This window comes from Fundulus heteroclitus, chromosome 14, assembly GCF_011125445.2.
Source record: "Fundulus heteroclitus isolate FHET01 chromosome 14, MU-UCD_Fhet_4.1, whole genome shotgun sequence".
Classification (NCBI taxonomy): domain Eukaryota; kingdom Metazoa; phylum Chordata; class Actinopteri; order Cyprinodontiformes; family Fundulidae; genus Fundulus; species Fundulus heteroclitus.
In genome coordinates this window covers 28,611,840-28,634,921 of record NC_046374.1, presented here as the reverse complement: position 1 = coordinate 28,634,921, position 23,082 = coordinate 28,611,840, and the positions used below count along the sequence as shown (strand labels likewise).

The following is a 23,082-nucleotide window of genomic DNA, read 5'->3' as shown; positions in this document are numbered from 1 at the left end:
TGCCTGCTCCATGAAAACACAAGCTCTCCAGTCAATGTCTAAATTTAATCAGATCTAAGACCGCACTCATATTGCTATATTCCTGTTAACTCAGGATTTCGCAATAGTATCATATTAACAATTTTTTAACTCAAATTATATTCCTATAATAATAGTTGTGTTTGGAACAAAATATGAGCAGACTCAGTGCATGATGGGCCACTTGGTAATTTTCTAACTAACATACTGACTTGTCTTAAAAATTTTAATTTAAAATCAAAGTATGAGTGGCATATTCATGTCACAATGATTTGGTGTGCATTACAACGATAAGCATTACGCTATAATTGAGCTCAATGCAGCAGTCAGACAGTGCAGTTTAAATTTGAAAGACATTTTAGAACAAAACAGGTATGAGCAGACAAACTTTATATTTAGACAGCTTCTTAATGAGTTCCTGATGTCACTGAAGAAGCTGTTAGTTTGCTATAATTCACTACAAATATCCCTCAGGATCCACCTGTGACTGTCTAACGGCACTGTGTGGCATATTTGGACATGTGGTATATGCCTTCCGGGCATTTGAATTTATTTACATATGTAATTAGGGGCGGGGACAGGGTTGCCCAAGATACACATGAACTGCTGGATTATTTCCCACACATCCGAATTTATCAAGGCAATTCATGTGTGACATGTCTACACACCGTTTCATACATCTGGATTAGAAGGTGTTGTTTATACTCTGAGGATGAGGTTAAGTCTGTGACTGCAAAAATAGTTGTTTTTTCTTTGTTTATTTTTAGCCGATTAGCTAAGAAGCTTCCTGACTTATTGCTGTGTTTAAAGTTTTCTATTAGAAGTCTTTGTATTAAAAAAATATTTTGCTTTTCAATATATTTGTTTAATTCACATTTTACTGCAGACATCTGAATTGAGAAAATGTCTTCAAACTTCAATAAAGTCCAGTTGTTTTGTTTTTTTAACTTTGTTGGAATGACCATTGTCTGGATGACTGAGAATCTTCACCAGCAATTATTATTTTTACTTTACAGATTTTACCCAACTTCTCCTCTTCTTGGGAGGTTTCAAGTAACTTAATTTTTTCCTCTAATTCCTGAATCTTTTTGTTTTCTATCTTCTTTTTATGAGATTAGAATGAAATTACCCCTCATCACTGCTTTCCCTGCCTCACAGATAATAGATGCTGATGTCCCTGCTAGATCATTGTACTCCAAGTATGAAGCCCATTCCTTTTTTAAATATTTTATAAATTCTTCATCTTTAATGATGTATTAAGTCGTCAGCCATTTTTTGTAAGGATTTTTTTTTAATTTGTTAGTGTTAAAGTAACAGGAGCATGATCACTGACAGCAATAGGATTTATTACAGTATCTCAAATTTCAGACAGCAGCAAGCTTCTGATTGAGAAATAGTCCAAAAGAGAGTAGAAATAAGGACATTTGAAAAGAAAGTATATTCCTTATTGTTAGGATGAAGAGATCGCAAAGACCAAAAATCACTCATGTATTGTTTGACTACATTTAATGACTGCCAACTGCGCTGAGTCCCTGTTGTATTCAGCCTGTCTATTTCCTCATTTAGACCAAAGCTGAGGTCACCCCCAATAAATAGAGAACAATCCACGTGTTTTGAGAGCACATGTAAAGGTTTATGGAAGAATGAGGGGTCATCAACATTTGGGTCATATATACTGACAATGCATAACTTTTGGTTATGAATAGATATTTTTGTTATTATTAATCTAACTTCAGGATGTATAACTCTTGTGTAATATTGTAAAACTGAAAATGTTCTGGATTAAAATTGCTACTAAATCTAGAGTTATAGCAGGCAGCAAAGACGTTAGGGAGCTCAGGTGAGTTAAGATTGTTTACAGTTGTAGCTGATTTATGAGTTTCTTGCAATAAAAAAAACATCTGCCTTTAATCTTTTTAGCTGGTTAAAGATCTTTAACTTTTTCTCTCTGGTGCCAGCTCCATTCACATTCCATGTCACAAACCTTAAATTCACCATATGTATGATTGAGAAGCTGAAGCTAGAAAGTGCATGTCCCTATATAAATAGTTATACATATACCAAGTAAAATGAGTACCTGTTGTATTCAACTTGTCTATTTCTTAATTTGGACCAAAATACCAAAATTGAAGTGCCCTCTCAACAACAGAGAGTAATCCAGGTGTTTTGAAAGTGCATGGAATTGTTTGTGAAAATATGAGGGGTCAAGAACATATATGCTGACAATATATAACTTTTGGTGAAGAATATATATTTTTATTGTTATGAATTTATCTTCAGGATCTCTAATTTTATCTAACATTTTAACATTTTTGTGGATTAAAATTGCTCTTCTTCCATGTCTAGAGTTATAGGAGGTAGAAAACACATTAGTGGACTCAGGTAAGTTAAGATTGTTCACAGTTCTAGCTGATTTATTAATGTCTTGTGATAAGAAAAAAATGTGCCTTTAATCTTTTCATTTGGCTAAAAAAACTTATTCTCTCTTGTGCCAGCTCCCTGCACATTCCATGTAACAAAATTGAGATTCACCACAAGTGGGAAGCTGAAGTTGGAGGATGCATGTCCCATTATCTATCTATCTATCTATCTATCTATCTATCTATCTATCTATCTATCTATCTATCTATCTATCTATCTATCTATCTATCTATCTATCTATCTATCTATCTATCTATCTATCTATCTATCTATCTATAAATATCTCTCTCTCTCTCTCTCTCTCTCTCTCTCTCTCTCTCTCTCTATATATATATATATATATATATCTCTCTCTCTCTCTCTCTCTCTCTCTCTCTCTATATATCTATATATATATATATATATATATATATATATATATATATATATATATATATATATATATATATATATATATATATATATATATATATATATATATATATATATATATATATATATTAGGGTTATAAAATAATTATTTGGGGATTTTAATATGCATGTTTGTAATAAATTAAACTAATAAAAACATACTTGTATCAAAGATTGTTTATTTTTTATTTTTCAAGCACTGGACCTGGAAGAGCGCTGGTCAAGCTTGAACGCGAGCAGTTTGAAAATAGTGTGTTTGTGGCTGTAGAATTTTTTCCTTCACCATTACATTGCTGTCAAAACACTCGTCAAAGTAGCTCCCCAGGCTAATACTGTCTCCTTGTCCAGGGTGTTTTATTGACAAAGTTGACACAGTTGTTAATATTTAAATGTTTTACTTTAATTTATTGGCTTGATATTCCCTGAGTGGATCGGATTGATATGATCAATACACTGCCATTTTTACTTACGCACAGCTTTCGCAAGATCTCAGCCGCTCATCAGCAGCCACTCAGCTACTTCCTCCTACCATACATGAATCATACATGCTGTTATGTTTGAAACAGGGCAGTGTAGTCCAGCAACTACTCTGTCCTTCCGGCAGAGACATGTCATTTGTTCAGAGGGGCAGAGTGATATTTAAGCTGGTTTACAGTGTCTGTAGCACAGGAGTGTGACTATGTCTCTTTATAACTTGTGTTTATAGTCGCTTATTTTAGAGAACATCTGACATCCTGTCTAGCTCATCTGGTTTTTAGAAATTGACACAGTTTGCGCCATCATCCGTTTCAAATAGATTCAATCCATATTTCTTACGGTCAATGGAGGAGGGTGTTCTGTCATAACATGGTGCCAGAGAGCCTGTGGGGAATACCTCATTGACTAGAATGGCTTTTATATGTGACATAACTGAGAACACATGGATGAAGGAGTATGTGTGAATGAAGGGTAAGATGAGTCTAAGATGAGTCCTCAACACACCTGACTAATATTAGCTCAGTAGCTAAACTCCGTAGAGTTTGACTGCCTGCTAGTGAGATAGTTTGACCATGTGATTCAGGTCTTTAGGGCAAGGTAATAACATTCCAATTGGCAAAAATGTATTTAGGTCAAAATAAATTCATTTTCAGGTTTTTTGTTTCACATTCAACTCAGTTGCTGAAGTGACATAGCATGCTTACGTTGTTTTTGAAGTGACATAGCATGCTTACGTTGTTTTTGAAGTGACATAGCATGCTTACGTTGTTTTTGTCCTTCTTCCTCAAGGTTTTGCTTTCCTTGGAGGTTGATGACTTCTGCTGAGTCGTTTGTGTCTGTTGTCTTGTGTAAAGTTTCATCCTTTCTGCTTTTGTTGTCTCCAGATTCTGCCTTTGGAGTCTCCTCAGGACGAGACACTGCCTCATGTCTGACGTCAACCTCTGTTCTCTTTAGGCGACGGCCAGGAGCTGTGAAGGTAACACCCCCATCAACAACAGTCATAATATTACCTGAAGACACTTACAGACTGCAGATCTTACTGTAGCTGTCTTTTTAAATTGAGTAGACTGATCCTTACCATCTGTTCCTGCTTCACACTTTTCAGCCCCACAATGAGCACATGTGGTTCCAGGCTCTCTTTTCTCTTCACTGGAAAGATCCACATTTGAATCTTTGATACTCTTTTCCTTAAGATGAATATAAGATCATTAATATTTGTTTCCAGTATAACAGGTATGGTGTTTTTCATCATTCATTTGAGGCAGAATTGGTGTGTACCTCCATTGTGGAAGCAGAGTCTTTAACACTAAGACCTGCTTGAGTATTCAGGCAGCTTCTCTCTGAAAGACAAATGAGACAAATGATTCAATGATATTTTGCATCTGGAACTTCCTCCTTCAGGTTGATGATCTTATACAATCCTATAAGGCCCAGAAGCTTAGTTAATTAACAGATTGAAATATTTATCAACTAACAATATTGTCCTGATATTAACAACTTTTGCATTAGGGAAAACCTATTTTTTTTGGGCCTGCATAAAGAATATTTCAGAAAATATGGTTCAGGGCAAGAAATTAATGCAGTCACTCTGATACAAAGAAAAAAACATTAGCAAAGGCACAACCTGAAAAGAGAGTAATAGCTCTCAATGTAATGGCTTGCAAGAGAGCAAGCCATCGCACTGTTGTGCTCTCTTTATTTATGTGTTCACATATTACCTTTTCTCTATATTTGCTAATCAATAGCAGCATACCAGTGTTGTGTAACTAGTGCTATAGGCTCCTGTATTTCTGGTCCCAAAATAATAACAATTTTTGTTATGTTTTTAAGGATTCATTTTCATATTACTGTCATGTGGCTTGAAATTAATAAAAGTAGTTTCATGACAGTTGGCTCATGTGTCATTAAAATCACCCCAAAAGTTTTCAAAAATCCATTAAATGTTCTATTTCTGGTCCCTGACATTCAAGGAATCCTCCTAACTGTCCTCCCTATACCACACCCCTGGGTGGGTATAGGTTCAACTTGTGCAATCCTATCTCCTTTATTAGATAATGGACTGAATAGTCCCTGGTAAGATGTCCAGGACTTTTCATAATGTTTTTTTAACTCTGCCATAAACCTCTGAACAGCTTTCTCCCTGACCTTTAGCTTTGCTACTTTCTCTTTGTGATGCTGTCTGTTCAGCTTTGTTCTCATATAATTTATATGGGGCTTTGTATATACCTTATACATTTTTTACAGGACCTTAAAATCTGAAACAGCCAGAGCAAGAATTTTGACTGTAGAAATTCTGTAATAGCCATAAGACATTGGTTAAAAAATTTAATTCAAAACACATTTTATCACTAAAGAAAGCCACGAAAAATAATTGCATGATGCTTAAACGAAATAAGAAACTGTATATATTTTCCACTTTAAGAAACACAGACCGTGTTATTGTGTGCGCTTAAAATATAAAGGTAATCCTTTAAATTTACTTTTCTGGAAAGAATTACAGCTAAATTAATGAAGTTATCTTAAATAAATCTTGCAATTTTACTTTTAGCAAGATGTAAGTGAGAAAACAGTTAATATTTCAATTGATTAAGACTTTTTATATCAAATCATGTTATGGTTACATACAAAGGGGTTGTTTTACCGTTGTAGAATTAACCTTAGAACATTTTATTCCATAGCTGTACAATTGGAACCAAAGCATTTCATTCTTTAGTTACTTTTAGGTTTCCCTAAATATATTTCCTCAGGTTATTTATCTCAGAATATATTTTATTGTCTTGGATAAACCTGCAAATTAAATATTTTTTTGCAGCAATATTTCATTTATTCGATAGCTATTACACATGAAGATGAAGCGTCTTAGACAATATGACAAAGGCCCATTTTCTCCGTTTCTTCATTAAATATTTACTTAGAATTATGATATAGGTATAAACTGTATTACTGGTGTGCCCATTATCCCAAATCTGCGATGTAAATCAGCCTTTTTACAGCTTAGTAAGATGTGCAGGAGTGAAAAATGTTAATGAACAACCCTTTTAAAGGATATGTATAAAGATAATCAAAAAATCTACACAAAATTCCTACCTTTGTAGAAGACCTCTCCATGTAAATAAAAAGATAAAAAAAATGTAAAGATTAAAAATTAAAGTCGTTGGTAGAGGGAAGTGCCAGCTCTCTGTCTGTGATGCTGCAGTGAATGCTGTGGAGCAGTAGTGGCTGAGGTGCAGGAGGCGACCCCTTTTATATTCTTGATGCTACTTTCACTTTTTGTTTTGTCAGCTTCCAGGAAATCTAAGATGCTTACAGTACATTAATTGATTGCCACTTAGTGCTGTGTGGTTTCACCATGTTGTAAGCTGAACACAGCTTTTCCGAAAACCAGAATTTAATGTATATAAATAAGGGGAAAATTATAACTGTCTTTAACATAATACTCTGAACTCTTTTGTAAATAATTAAAAACATAAAAAAAATAAATCACATTTTTGCTGACAAAAAACAAAATAATGAATTTTGAAAAGTTTATATTTGTGTGAAAAGTATAAACAGTAAGATTAATAATGGTCACCAAGAATTTGGAACTATTAAGCATTATATATATAGAATAGGTTAGCACATTTGGACTATAAGCCAGTTTCTAAGTGTTTATAGCTCAGATAGCTATTTACTCAAGCTGTGAGCTCTGGATGATCATCCCTAACAGTTGTTTCTTGTTGCATAAGTACTGTCATCTGAACTGGACCCCTGATCAGCAGGGCCAGATTAACACCTTACTATACCCTATAGACTGGCCACGGGCAATCACTCCAGTCAAGATATTGGGTTTTAAATCTAATTGAACGTCTCTCGTGAAATTTAATAAAAGTCTAACAAAAATGGCCGTGCACTGACGTTTCCCTCCCAACGTCATGGAGCTTAATAGGTTCTGTGTATGAAAAAATTGTGTAAATTGACCAGATAGGTGTGTAAAGCTTGTATTCAAGAAAGAGATTGTAATTACTATCAAAGGTCTAGCAAAGGTTTTGAATATGTACCTACATGGAATTTCTTACTTTATCTTTCATAAATAATTATTTAAATAACTTTGGCATTAGGCTGTAACATAACAAAATATGTGAAAACTTTCATGGTACTCTCCAAATCTCGAATAAGAATTTGTATATGGTAAATCCGGCCCGGCTGATCAGCCCTGACAATCTTTTTCAAGAGTTAAAATAGAAGATGCCCTCAAATATCCTTTTCACTTGCCTTTTCTTTGCCAAAGAGGGTAAAAGAAGAAGCGGTAAGCAACAGGTTCCTTTTGATTGTACATTCCTCAACTTTCTGAGAAAGACTACCAAGGGTAGGGGCCTTGTTACAATGTCCAAAACCCACTTTCACTGTTAGCAGATTTTCCCGGAGCCTTACACCACCTTGGAACAGCAGCTATTGGAGATGAAATGTTCCCTCCATTGTTGAGTTCAGTGCTGTATTGTCCACTGAATATTTTCTTTGAAATTTTACCGATTTCCTGGCAAGGGTGGATTTGGAAACTGATAAAAGTATGATAATCTTTTAATAGTTTGTAGATTTTCATGTACATATATGATGTGGCAGCAAACTCCTGGTCCGGCAATTTCTAAAATTTGGTTGACTCTTTTTGCCTCATTCAATCACTGACTTGTTGTACTCATTAAGGACACAAATTTGTACATTCCCATGCATTCTGCATAGACCCATAAAACATATGTGAGATTGATATACCTGACCATTTTCTAGTTCAGTTTAGCATAGCAGTCCGTGCTCTCATGGCACAAAAAGCAAAGATTTTCATCCTTGTAAACTGTAGTGAATCTCGTTACTTCCCAGCAGTTATTGGCCATTTACAGTGTTGCTCATTTGTGATTACCTGTGTCGAAACTTGTCGGAAACTTACAAAAGCAACGGAGGACATGGTGTGGGGGTTGACTGGCAGTAGGTGTTAACCAGTCATCAAGATCAGCAGCAGGAGCAGCGACAGACCAATGTGTCCTTTCAGTTAATGGATAAAACAAATGACAGGGAAGCAAACTCGGGCTAGTAATCAGGGGTTTAGACAGGATGTGTAAGTCGAGGAGGAAAAACAGGGTCATAGTCTAGAAAGTAGATAAATCCGACATGGGCAAGGCAGGACAGGGGAATCCATGAGATGAATGAATGGTCATGAACGTGGTCAAGCAAGAAAGAAGTGCTGGATAATACTCGCTCAGTGGCTTGCAAATGTCCCTGTATGCCTGCCAGAGGCTGAATATAACTGCTGGAAAACAGACAAGATGCTGATTGCTGATTGCAACCAGCTGGAGATGACAAGCTTAATTGCTGATAGGGAGAGCAGAGCAGGCAGACGGGTCAGAATCAGAAACCCTTTCTTGATCAAGATGACTTAATAAATTACAGACTTATATCTAATCTTGGTAGTTGCTGTGTGTGAACATTTACAAAGTTTGAAGATGTTCAAACAGCAGGGGGCTCAGGACGCAGCCCTGAGGGGAGCCCGTGCTGAGAGGTATTCTGTCCGACCTGGACCGACTGAGGTCTGTTGGTGAGGAAGTCTAGCAGCCAGTTGCGAAGGGGTGTGCTGAAGCCCAGATGTTCCAGTTTTCCCACCAGATTCTGTGGGATGATGGTGATAAATGCTAAACTGAAGTCCAGAACAGCATTCGCACGTGCATGTTCTTCTCCTTCAGGTGTGCCAGGCTCAGGTGAAGAGCAGAGGAGATGGCATCCTCAGTATTACATGTTATATAATACTTATATGTTATATAATACTTATATGTTATGTCTTGTCCAATATTTTGTATTGGATCCATTGTGTGAGAAAACAAAGAGCTGAGTTTGCGGCTCCTAAGTCTGGGTCTGTCTGTTTGTGTACGTGCATAGAGTGGGGGTCTGTGTGTGTGCGTGTGTATCTCCAGGATGGTGTGAATCCCCCCCCCCCCCACACACACAGCTCTGGGCCTTACGATAGAGAAGTACTGTGGAGCAGATTACATTTAGTAAAAAAAAGTCTTCATTATGGAGCAAGAATCTGGCTAAGATATGGGTAAAAGATAAGGAGAATTTGGAAATCATTGGAAAAAAGGTTAATGCATTAATGATGTTTGTTGAAGCCTAGGAGAAGTTTGAATGGAGAAAAGTGATTTGAGGTGTCGCAGCAGCTGATGGGTGAGTTGCATTGGAGACAGCACGGCCAGCTGGATCTCGGTGAGTTTTGGAGAAACATTTTATTTTAAACTGTAGCCTAAAAGTTAGAAAGAGGTTAGAAGTTTGGAAAAGTTGTTGGAAATTTGGGAGAACATTAAACATTTGTTTGAGGCATTAAAAAATTGGGAACAAATAAAAAAAGGGAAGATACCTTCTGTAAGAGCATAATTTTAATTAGTGTTATCTATTGCAAAATAGCATATTAAAATGCCTAAATTAGCTTTTACACTTTCAGAAATAAAATATAATTTGTGATTAAATGGTGATTAAAATGTTTTCATTGTTTGATAGCTCTAGCTATATGAATATAATATATCAGACTTAAATCTAGCTGATTAACAGAGAGCAGGTAATAGCACGTTATCGGCTTCTGCTCATTGCAGGTCTGGGAGAAAACACGACTGAGCAAAACTAAAAGTTGAAAGTTAAGGATAAAATGACGCTTAATTGTGTTGGCAAAAGGACATTGCTGCTGATTTGATAGATTTTGTTAACCCTGCATTTAGTCATGTGTCAGTTTTGAAGTTATCCTTAAATGAAGCAGCTAATATTAAGGAATCTATGACAAATGTTAATGGCTTGCATCATTTTATTATAGATACTGATATTGCAGAGTGGCAGAAAAGAGCAGGAACGGAAAGTATTAAAGGAAAATCACAGGACGGTCCCCAAAGTCTTCATTATATGCAACCACATTTTCATAGTTCCACCAAATGTAGATGCCCTTGTTACGAAGTAATTTAGGAGCCGAGGAATCTTTTCTTTTTTTCATTTGGTGATATCCAATTTCTGGTGAATAAACTTCTGAACATCTTGCTGGTGATCAATCGTGGCTGGCTGAATTAAAAAAAATTTAAACAAAGGCACAAAACTGATTTTAGAGCCATTTTAGTATGTAACTTTAGTGTTTTTTATCATTTCTTCTTTGGAAGAAAGCTGTGTAACCTCCGCATGAAGTTACACAGCATTTTCTTTTATCTATTTTAGCAGAGCTTCCTAAGTTTGACTGAGATTTACAACATCTACTGGAAAAAATCTGTCCAATTTGGGTGAATTATTTAGAGAAATAGTATTAAAAAGTGTGTCCTCTTCAGTATCTCAGCTGATGAACTTAAATCCTGGTATGCTCACTAGGAAAAATATTTAATACACTATTTGCATGTGGCTCAAAAGGAGGGGAGAAAGACAAAGCTTGAGTTTGTTAATTACTGAAAGATATTAAAATTACAGTTATTGGAAATAGAGTAGAAAGGGAGTAAGAGAAAGCAGCAGATTGCACCAAGGATTGTCTTTAATTTAATCCAAGGAGGGGGGCTGCCTGTTTTTTTTTTGTCTTTCATTTCATTGCAGGTCTGTTGGTTCTGAAGCATGGAAGCAGATGACAAATATGGTGATCAGTGCCGATTTGAGGTTGGAGTGATACAACTGAGCATTTAGAGCTGATATGTCGAATTTATTAAAGCACCCATCATCTGCTACAGTTGCTCACGCTAGGCACTAGGCACGAGGCTGTTTCACACCACCAGTAAGTCAGCCTGGCATGAATTCCCAATATGACCTCACCTCAAGAAGGTCAGTATCCTGGCAAGGGGATAACGCTCCCATGAACAATGTTTATGCACCCTGGAAGAGTGGCCAACGCCCATGAACAGCGCAGATCCCAAGCTGTCAAATGAAGTGACTGTATGAACTTTCTGCACACATTGGAGCCACATATTTCATCAGATTCTGAGTTGTGGACTGATACTTTGTCACTGAGGTGCTTCGCAGAGACATTACAGCGATCTGCCACTGCAACACGTGGGGGGGAAAGATGCAGACTTCCACACATGGAAGCTTTGAACGCGAAGTCTAAGTTCCTATCTCCTTCTGCCTGATGTGCCAGAATGTCTATCTAAATCTATGACAGGAACCACACAGACTGGTAACAACAATCTTTAAGGTAAAACACAGATAGTTATTTCTAGCCATATACTGCTTAACAAATTTAATGGGAGGTGATCTGGATGACGTGTTATATTTTTTTCTTTCTCTTCATCTTTGAGCAATTAGGTAAATGGATCAGGAGGGGGTTAAACATTTCTTTGGGGCAGCCGATTGAGCATATACCAGCGTACAGGTTTCCGGTTTTGAAAATATACTAATGTCTATTCACTTTTCAGTTATGTAACTGATATGTCCTTTTAAACGTGAGTTTTGATGGTATTGATCATAATTAAACAGCAGAAGGTGTACAATTATGAGCAGGAGATCCAATGGGTGGGAATGTCTCTCTGGTTAACAACTGCATGTCATAAATTTACAAAAGGGGGTTGCTCAGGACTTCCTGGGGTGACAGGTTTATTACAAGGGCCTTTCTGGTATGCGCAGATGTGCGCTGAGTTAGACATTCTGTTTTTAAACAAAATAGGTTAGACAAATTTGTTATTTCTTATTAGCTGAAAAGTATTGAGATTTTTCTATTTTACATATAACAGTTGCCAGCTGCAATACATCAGACCAGGATTTGGTATATGTTTTATATGTCCTTTGCCCAGGCACACCACCCTGCTCGGTATGTAAATAACTTGGAACATCCAGCATTCTCACAAAACAACTTTTATGCTACTTTTGAAGGACCCCTTGCAGATACATTGTATGCATGGTAAACTTGAATAATGTTTTGATTTGAATTTAGGATATAAGGCAGTGTTTCTCCTACTGTTTTTTTAATTCTCTGCAACACTGCCAATAAGTCTTTGGGTCCCGCTGCCTGCAGCGGAGCGCCCCACAGTTCCGGTTTCTTCCACTACTGCGCACACACAACGCTATCTTCTTAAAAAGAAGCTGTTCCCACCTCAGGACTATCTTCACTTCCATATTTGTATATTGCAGTCTCTTCTCTATCCTGCAAAATGTTTTATGAAATTTTTATTCAGGTGCGGAAGAGATCGGCAAACACAAATAAGGACTCAAACTCTGTTTTTGTTAGAATATAAGGCCCACATTTATTGTTCCCCACAGAACACAGCAACACAAAACAGCAAGCACTTTGCACACTGTTACATGCCTGCAGGCTGTTTCTCTTTCCCCTCCCCCTTTGTCTCTTCACAGGTACTGGGGAAAGCTGGTGTCAATCTCCCTTGATTGATTCTCACCAACCATGGGCCAATCAGCATCCAGGGAGGCCTTATTTAAGCAGCCCAGCTGGGGAGAGCTAGAGATCCAATCTGGCTTTGTTACCTGACGCTTGTGTTGTTTGCTCTTTGTGTGAAGGTTTGTGGTGGGAGTTAGAGGGTGAGGTAAGTTTGGGGTACCCTGTACATTTCATCACGTAGATGTTTGTTTTTCTGTTAGATACACTAGGCAAGTAGGTGGGTGCCACCCATGTAAAGTTTTGGTGGAAACTTTTGTTAGATTAGATAGACAGGGTTTTTGTTTTCTTTTGTTTCTTTAGCCCAGATGGTAGTTAGGCCCTGTTTTGTTTTATTATTTTCTTTGATTTGGCACCACCTAACCACCCCTTTCTCCCCCCACAGTTTGTGTGAGCCTTCTCGGGATTTTTGTCATCAATAAATCCCTCCTTTTTACAACATTCACCTGGACTCTGTCAAATTGTTGTGGTTGTCGTGTTACTCCCCTCCTCACAAAAAGGGGGGGGCCGTAACAAGTGGGGGCTCGTCCGGGAGAAACCATTTTCCCTGAGCTGTAGACATCCATAATAAGTTGAGAGATCTTTGTGTCTGTTTAGAAATGAGCTTCAGCTTAGAGGACTTTGTACAGGCTCCTAGCCATGAACAGCTGGAGTTGTGTCGTAAGGACGACTTGTTATGTCTTGCTGAGCATTTTGACATTTCAGTGAAAAAACACTTTTCAAAAGCTGAAATTAAGAACATTGTTGTTCAAAAACTGGTTGAGATCAAAGTCCTGGCGGACCCAAGTAAAATGGATGTAGATGTTTGTGATGTTCCTTCTGTTGATTTAGGACTCCCTCCTTCAAAAGATGAAGGAGATGCTGTAATGGCAACGCCACCAAGGGGGTTGGCAGAGCCACAGGCGCCCCCTGCGACTTTACCACGGTTTGATCCAGTGTCACCAGAGCTCAGTGGCTCCAGTGGTAATGTCAGACTTAAGGTTCGGCTGGCTCGCCTACAGCTGGAGGCAAAGGAGAGGGAGTTGGTAAGAAAAGCTGAGTTTGATTTCAAACTTGAAATGCGCAAGTTGGAAATTGAAGCTGAAAAAGAGATTAAGCTGAAACAGCTAGAGGTGGAAGCTCTAAGACTTTCACGTGGCACCTCGCCTCCTCGTTCATCTGTGAACTTTGATTCTCCACAGGTGGTGTCGGACAAACACAAGTTTGATGTCAGCAAGAATATTGCTTTGGTGCCTGTGTTTAGGGAGTCAGAAGTGGACTCTTATTTCAATGCATTTGAGAGGATTGCGGTGGCACTGGAGTGGCCAAAGGAGATGTGGGCTGTTCTATTGCAGTGCAAGCTCATAGGTAAAGCACAGGAGGTTGTTTCATCCCTGTCAACAGAGGAGGGCATGAAGTATGAGGTGCTGAAAAAGTCAATCTTACGTGCTTACGAACTTGTACCTGAAGCTTACAGGCAAAAGTTCAGGAACCATAAGAGGTCTAGTGGCCAGACCTATGTGGAGTTTGCACGTGAGAAGGGGCTACTTTTTGATAAATGGTGTGCTGCAAGTGAGGTTAAAGATGACTTTGAATCCCTTCGCCAACTAATTCTGTTGGAGGATTTCAAGAACACATTGCCTGACAGAATGGTGGTTTTCCTGAATGAGCAAAAGGTGGCCTCTTTATCGAAAGCAGCCATTTTCGCTGATGAGTTTATGTTGACTCATAAGAATGTATTTGTGTCTGTACCTCGTTCAGATAAAGTTTTGAATATTCGTCAACAAAAAACTGACCCCACTCAGTCAGAAGCTAAGGCTAAGCAGCAATCTCTTTCTCCACGTGAGGTAAGGGAGTGTTTTTACTGTCATAAAAAAGGCCATGTCATTGCTGACTGCCTTTCATTAAAGAGCAAAGCTTTGGCAACACAGACAAAAGGTGTTGGGTTGCTTAAAAATGTGTCGCACTCCAGCAACCAAACTGCTAAAAATGAGAATGAACTAGATCCCTGTTTCATACCTTTTGTTACCCAGGGTCTTGTTTCTTTAACAGGGGATCCAAAGGATGGCCGACAAGTCATAATCCTGAGGGACACCGGTGGGTCCCAGACAATCATTCGGGAGGGTATCTTGTCTTTGCCTGTCATGTCATCTTGTCAGTCCAGAGTGGTTGTTCAAGGTATTGGAATGACCTTTGTATCTGCACCACTGCATAATATCTACCTTGACTCATCTCTTGTGAGTGGTTTTTGCAGGGTTGCTGTTCTTCCCACCTTGCCCATAAAGGGGATTGATCTCATTCTAGGGAATGACTTGGCAGGTGGAAAGGTATTGCCTGTGCCTGAGGTGTTGGACACACCTGACACAAGTGTGGTCTTTGAACCAATGCCTGACATTTTTCCTGCTTGTGTGGTTACGCGGGCCCAGTCAAAGAAATACAATCTTGATTTGTCTGACTCTTTTCTTGCTACAGAGCAGACTCAATCAGCCGGATCGGAGACTGAACTCAACAAATCTAAAAAAGTATTTCCTCTTCCAGGTCCAGAGATGATGAAATTACCAGCTTCCAGGGAGGAATTCATTGCTGCTCAAAAACAGGACATGACTCTGTTGAAATGTCATTCTTCTGTTCTTACCCAGGAGGAAGCCCAGGGGAAGAAGGTGGCATATATGGTTGATGATGGTCTCTTGTTGCGACGCTGGGCTGGTGAAAACTTGGAAGACTGGAGTACTGTTTATCAGGTGGTTGTGCCAACAAGGTATCGCATGCAGGTGCTAGCATTAGCACACGATCACCCACTGTCGGGGCATCTGGGTATAAATAAAATGTATAGCAAAGTTCTTAAACACTTCTTTTGGCCAGGTCTCAAATCTGATGTTTCACTTTATTGTCGTACTTGCCATGTCTGCCAGGTTGCAGGCAAGCCAAACCAGGTTATACCTCCTGCTCCTTTGTCCCCAATTCCAGTTGTGGGTGAACCATTTGGAAGGGTGATTGTAGATTGTGTGGGGCCTTTGCCAAAGTCTAGAAGTGGAAACCAGTTCATCTTGACTATAATGTGTGCTTCCACCAGGTTTCCTGAAGCCGTTCCCCTGCGGAGGATCACAGCTCCCATGATTACCAAAGCTCTGGTAAAGTTTTTCTCAGTGTTTGGTCTTCCCAAAGTTGTCCAAACAGACCAGGGCACAAACTTTAAGTCTAGAACCTTTGCCCAGGCACTAAAACAGTTGGGTGTAGAGCATGTCACCTCAAGCTCTTACCACCCTGAAAGCCAAGGTGCACTTGAAAGGTTTCACCAGACCTTAAAAGCGATGCTGAGAAAATACTGTATGGATACAGAGAAAGACTGGGATGAAGGTATCCCATTTCTATTGTTTGCCGTGCGTGGAACAGTGCAGGACACTTTAGGTTGTAGTCCTGCTGGACTTGTGTTTGGACATGAGGTCAGGGGACCTTTAAATGTCCTTAAAGACCAACTAATCTCATCCTCTCACTCTGTAAAAAGTATTACAGAGTATGTTTCAAAGATGAGAGAGCGCCTTCAGACAGCTTGCGCACTTGCGCAGAAAGCCTTGGCTTCAAAGCAGGTCAAAATGAAACAACATTATGACCAGAAAGCAGTCACTCGTGAGTTCAACCCTGGTGATAAGGTTTTGATCTTGCTGCCCATCCCTGGCTCGTCTCTGGAAACAAAGTTCTCTGGGCCATATGTGGTAGAAAAGAAACTTAGTGAAACAAATTACATTGTTCAAACTCCTGATCGCCGCCGCAAGACCAGGCTTTGTCATGTCAATATGATAAAACTGTATCATTCAAGAGAGACCGACCAAGCAACCCAGAATCGGGTTGAAACCATTTCCCCTGTAACCTGTGTGTCAAAGTCGGCTGAGGAGGATATAGTAACACGCAAAGATCCTCCACAAGTTGCAAGGCTTAGTAATAGTGAAATACTGGCTAACTTGCCTGACTATTTGTCACATTTATCGAGTGACCAAGTGGAGGACATCACAAAACTCATATCAGACTTCCAATGTCTGTTTGGGGATGTTCCTACCAAGACTAATGTGGTGTCCCATGACATTGTTCTTTCCAATCCTGCACCTATAAAGCAGAGAGCATATCGTGTCAATGCCACAAAGAGGGAGGTCATAAAAAAGGAAGTGGAGTACCTTATTAAAAATGGACTTGCCATTCAGAGTTGCAGCCCATGGAGTTCCCCATGTCTATTAGACATGAAGGCTGATGGAAGTCCAAGGTTCTGCACGGACTTTCGTAAGGTGAATTCTGTCACAGTCCTTGATGCACACCCGTTACCCCTCATTGAAGACTGTATTGATGAAATCGGACCTGCAAGATTTGTCACTAAACTTGACATGCTGAAAGGGTATTGGCAAGTACCTCTAACCAAACAGGCCTCTGATATCTCAGCTTTTGTTACACCGGACTGTTTTCTTCAGTACACAGTGATGCCTTTTGGGCTATGTAATGCACCGGCTACATTTCAAAGGCTTGTAAATAGAGTATTGGGAGATGTGTCAAACTGCCGGGTATATCTAGATGACATTGTGGTATATTCAAACGACTGGTCTACCCATCTTTCTGTTTTGCTTGAGGTCTTCAAACGTCTTTCAGCTGCGTCCCTGACGCTCAATCTTTCAAAGTGCGAGTTTGGTAAAGGTACCATTGTCTATCTGGGTCAACAGGTTGGTGGAGGAAAAGTGTGTCCTGTGGATGCAAAAGTCAAAGTAATTTCGGACTTTCCTGTTCCTTCAAGCAGGAGGGAGCTCCGTCGATTCCTGGGAATGGCAGGATTCTACCGTCGGTTTTGTAAAAACTTTTCTATGGTAGCTGCTCCTTTAACCACTTTGACCAGACCTTCTACAACTTTTACTTGGTCTGATGAATGTCAGCATGCTTTTGAACATCTAAAAGGATTGCTCTCGTGTTCTCCTGTTCTTTCCGCCCCAAATTTTAGTCTGCCATTTAAACTGGACATAGATGCCAGTGCTGTTGGGGTAGGAGCTGTCCTTCTGCAGGATGATAAAGACGGAATAGAGCATCCCGTAAGCTACTTCTCAAGGAAGTTTAATCTTCATCAAGGTAGATATTCTACCATTGAGAAGGAAGCGCTTGCACTACTCTTGGCCTTACAGCATTTTGAAGCTTACCTTGGCTTGAGTGTAGAACCAATCACTGTCTTCACAGACCATAACCCACTTGTCTTTCTTTCCAGGATGTATAATCAAAATCAAAGACTTATGCGGTGGGCTTTGATCATTCAGGAGTACAACCTGAAGATCTGCCATAAAAAGGGGTCTGAGAATGTATTGGCAGATGCTTTGTCACGTGCTTTTTGAGCCTGTTTTTTTTTTTTTTACCTTGAGTATTCCAAACATTTATGTTTGGACTTATAAGGGTGGGGGTGTTACATGCCTGCAGGCTGTTTCTCTTTCCCCTCCCCCTTTGTCTCTTCACAGGTACTGGGGAAAGCTGGTGTCAATCTCCCTTGATTGATTCTCACCAACCATGGGCCAATCAGCATCCAGGGAGGCCTTATTTAAGCAGCCCAGCTGGGGAGAGCTAGAGATCCAATCTGGCTTTGTTACCTGACGCTTGTGTTGTTTGCTCTTTGTGTGAAGGTTTGTGGTGGGAGTTAGAGGGTGAGGTAAGTTTGGGGTACCCTGTACATTTCATCACGTAGATGTTTGTTTTTCTGTTAGATACACTAGGCAAGTAGGTGGGTGCCACCCATGTAAAGTTTTGGTGGAAACTTTTGTTAGATTAGATAGACAGGGTTTTTGTTTTCTTTTGTTTCTTTAGCCCAGATGGTAGTTAGGCCCTGTTTTGTTTTATTATTTTCTTTGATTTGGCACCACCTAACCACCCCTTTCTCCCCCCACAGTTTGTGTGAGCCTTCTCGGGATTTTTGCAATCAATAAATCCCTCCTTTTTACAACATTCACCTGGACTCTGTCAAATTGTTGTGGTTGTCGTGTTACTCCCCTCCTCACAAAAAGGGGGGGGCCGTAACACACACGCAAAGTAGCAAGCACTAACAAACACTATACCTGGCAGAATAACTATGTCCTTCATTATTCCCCACAGAATATAGCAACAAAACAGCAAGCACTTCGCACACGCAAAGTAGCAAGCACTTAAAGCAACATTGCTTTCAAACAGGCGTGATGTTCCATCCCTTACCATGGTACAGGACTGGGAAGTCGGTCAGTCCGGTTAGAGCGACATCAATGCGGCCGGGCATCCTCACACGGCAGACTTCAATGACTGAGGATGGTTCCCTCCTTTTTATACTAATAAACAAAGTATCAGATGGGAGCGAAAGCGGCCACTTCTCCCTCCCATCTGAGCTGTTAGCCTGTTTCCAAAACATGTTTCCCAAACAAAAAACGTTCCCAGCATCTCAGCAGTGTGTGAAGCAAAATAACATTGCAAACTCAGAATACAGCAAATCAAACAAAATAAGGAATCAGTCTTTCCCATAAGACGTTGTCATAGGTTCCCACCACAAGTTAAAACAAGTTATAGCAAAATGACACATGTTGTTCACGAGCATATATGTTGCTCTTAGTCTAAAACTAACCAGTTTTTCCCAAAATACATTGTGAAAGAACAAAAATAATTCTTTAATATATCAACACACTTTTCATTACACAAGCACTATACTGTACATACACACCTTACATAGACACATGAACACATCAGAAGACGCATGAACATATTTTTGGCACAAATGGAACCCCATAGTTTCCTACTCGGGCCATGCTGAACAGGATTTGATCACTATGGAGATGTCTAAACACGGCGAATTTGAAAGGGATTATATCATGAAAAACGGAAAAAAAATCCTATTCCTCCCCTAAACTCGTCTGATTGGATAAGCTGTTATCTTTACAGACACCTACCCATACTTGTATCTGACCATTTGATTGTATGTAAACAGTGAAAACCCCCGACGGATATGTTTACTAAAGGGGGGAAATACCATTCCATGCTAATCTTGTCTGAGTGGATAAGCTCTATCTTAACAGACATCTACCTGTAATTGAATCTGACCATTTGATTCTAAGTAAACCCTGAAAGCGATGTCCTGGCCACCTACAAAGTATGCAGACACATTTTGTTCTAAGTAATCTGAGAAAAAGACATTTCCTGACCCGGAGATTGGTTGTGTATTACAGAATTAAGTCTATCCCGAAATAAAATTTAACTCTAAGCTAACGTAGCGTGAAAGAAGTCACAAAGGAGATGGTACATAAAACCACTGACCTAGGGGGTTGTGGGGTGGAAGTAGGGGGGAGTTGTGTAACTTGGGGGGAGGGTCTAGGGTAGGATGATGGCTGGAGGAAAACTGGGCTAATTGAATAGTGGGTGATGGCTTAGAGAAGACAGACCGAATAAGAGAAGTCCAGAAAATGTCCTAAGTAAAACAAACAAAACCAAAACCGTGACATTCTCTCTCCCTCTCTCTTGTCATCAGACACATATCAAATTAAACCTGCAGGCTGTAATGTAGCTATTAAAAAAGCTTTTTATTTTTTTGAAGGTGTGTGGGATTGGCGGTGTGTCAACCCAATTGGGACAAAGAAGGGATTGTGTGGCTAAAAAGGTTAAATAGAGTTTTCTGGAAAGAATTTCAGCTAAATTAATAATGTTAGCTTAAATAAATCTGGCAATTTTACTTTTAGCAAGACATTAGGAAGAATTTTTTTCCTTAAACTGATCAAGACTTTTTATATCAAATCATGTTATTGTAATGACCGGGGTCCGAGCCCGAATTCAAACCACACACAGAGCCGGATATTTAGGAGCTTTATTGCCACAAAGAAGGTTGGATGGATCAGGACCAGGCTGAAGAAGACTGGAGATGGTGGAGATTAAGCAGGCAGACGGGTACGGTGGTCCTCAGGGCCACCGCAGACGGGACGCAGGAGCACTGACAGAACGAGCCTGATGAGCTCCGGAGCTGGGTCCAAAGCGTGCTGACGAAGTGGGACAGGTGGTGCGTCGGAACAGGGACCAGGATGTGAAGGAGGACTGTGGCTGTGGTGCGTCAGGGTGAAAGCCAGGACGTGCTGGTGGATCGAGACAAGAGGGAAGACTGGAACACAAAGTAAAGAGGTGAGTGGGAGGCAAGATCAACTAACCTGGGATGGCGTGAGGTAGCAGACTGGCTGGCGAGGAGTGCACAGGCTGGAGAGCAGAAGGGAAGCTGGACATCTGGTGATTGAGGGAGTGCAGAGTCTTGGAGATCAGACAAACCAGCAAAGACAAACTGAAAGAGGAGTGCTTATATAGGGATGGGCTGACAGGAGTAATTAGAGCAGGGAATTAGTTGCAGGTGACGGTGATCAGTGGGGAGGAGGTGATCAGGCGAAAGACTGAGCTAGAATCATTACAGAACCCCCCCCCCCCCCCAAGGGCGGATTCCAGACGCCCAAAGCCATGCATAATAGGGGCAGACCTGACAAAGACCAAAAAAATGAAAAACTACCCACCCAGGGTGGGCGGAGGGAGGCATAGGACAGAGGGCCAGGAACCAAAGAACAAAAAACAACCCCAACCGGACGTACAAATATGTGGGGGCGTGCTGGACTGCGCCAGCTTGATGAGGCGCACCGGGCAGCGCTGGCTCGGAAGCGGCGCCCAGGGGCGAGTCCGTTGGGACCCGGCTCTGGGGAAAGGTTGGGTCTGCAGGGGGGCGCCGGGCTACAGGCGACAGAAGGGGAAGCCTGGCTACAGGCGACAGAAGGGGAAGCCTGGCTACAGGCGACAGAAGGGGAAGCCTGGCTACAGGCGACAGGTGGGGGAACCTGGCTACAGGTGTCTGGTGGGGGAACCTGGCTACAGGCGTCTGGTGGGGGAACCTAGCTACAGGCGTCTGGTGGGGGAACCTGGCTACAGGCTGTCATGGAGGACAGACCCTTGGCAACAAAAAGTCTCAAAACCAGCCTCTGGAGTATGTCAGACAGTGACAGCCAGTAAAGTTTCTCCCAGAGATGGCTGTCTACCAGGGCGACCAGGGGCTGAGGCTTCAGAAGAACACCAAGGGGGGCAAAGTCTCCAGGAGATCTTGGGTGCTGAGCCCTCTCCCGAGGACCGGGGCGCTCGAAGGAGGAAGCGTCCACCTGGGTTCCCACCTCACAGGTCGACGACGGACCCTCCTGGGTCGTCGCGTCGCAAGTCGGCGACGGGTCCTCCTGGACCTCCTGTTGAGGCTTGGGCGCAGGCGGGTCCTCCTGGACCTCCTGTTGAGGCTTGGGCGCAGGCGGGTCCTCCTGGACCTCCTGTTGAGGCTTGGGCGCAGGCGGGTCCCCCTGGACCTCCTCTTGAGGCTTGGGCGCAGGCGGGTCCCCCTGGACCTCCTCTTGAGGCATGGGCGCAGGCGGGTCCTCCTGCGATGGCAAAGCAGGGAAGCCTTCAGTGGCCGCAATGTGCGCAGCCCCTCCATGGGCCGGAACAGCCCTTATCGAGAACAGGTTCTCCCTGTCCCCATAGAAGAAGTCCCAAAGGTGAGACTCCTCAACATGTGGTGCGGCCATTGTAACATCGTCCCAGACTGGGGCATGTGCACCTTCACAAACTTGCTCTGGGACTGAGGCGTCCGCTGGACCCTTAGTGACCGAATCAGGAGGTGAGGCGTCGGCCAGACCCTCGGTGACCGAATCAGGAGGCGAGGCGTCGGCCGGACACTCGGTGACAGGAGCGGAAGGCGAGGCGTCGGCCGGACACTCGGTGACAGGAGCGGAAGGCGAGGCGTCGGCCGGACACTCGGTGACAGAAGTGGAAGGCAAGGCGTCGGCCGGACACTCGGTGACAGAAGTGGAAGGCAAGGCGTCGGCCGGACACTCTGTTACAGGAGCAGAAGGTGAGGCGTCGGCCGGACACTCGGTGACAGGAGCAGAACGGCTGTAGAATGCCCTGAGAGCTGATCTACACTTGTCCTCCAACTCCTTTAATTTTCTCTCCAGCTCTTCAGAGTACTGAGAAAATAGAGTCTCCCTCAGACGCTTGATTGTAGGGGCAAAAGTTCTTATTTTGTCCTCCAGTCTTCTGTACTCTGAGCTGGGGGCGTCACAAGGGGGAGCTGTGGAGAGCTTGGCTCCGTTGGTCTGCTGGTTCCGGACTACAGAGCAAGGAACTGGGCAGGAAGTAGCAGCAGGAGCAATGGAGTCTACCGACTGGGACAGGGGCTCGGCAGCAGATGGCAGCCGGGTTGGCTCGGCTAATGGCTTCACGGAGGTGAGAGAGACCTGACAGGCAGGCTGACGTCCTCGCCTCCGGCGGCGAGCCGATCCATGCAGGACGGCCGAATCCAATTGACTAGACGGGACCGCTACAGCCTGCGGAGCCCTCTGCAGCTCCTCGTCATCCCCCATTATGCTACGGTCCCCGAATTG

The 23,082-nt window shown here is 41.6% G+C and overlaps 1 protein-coding gene across 1 annotated transcript in view; it reads right to left on the bottom strand.

Annotated features, from left to right (window-relative positions):
- LOC105922930 (interferon-induced very large GTPase 1) overlaps positions 1-23,061 on the bottom strand; it is a 28,800-nt gene extending 5,739 nt beyond the window's left edge. Inside the window, exons 1-4 of the mRNA XM_036147048.1 lie at positions 22,045-23,061; positions 21,694-21,891; positions 21,256-21,391; positions 4,092-4,295 (exon numbers count right to left, since the gene is read on the bottom strand). Of these exons, the coding sequence (XP_036002941.1) occupies positions 4,092-4,295; positions 21,256-21,391; positions 21,694-21,891; positions 22,045-23,061 (1,555 nt within the window). The remainder of the gene's footprint in view (positions 1-4,091; positions 4,296-21,255; positions 21,392-21,693; positions 21,892-22,044) is intronic.
- Between the last annotated feature and the right edge of the window lie 21 nt (positions 23,062-23,082).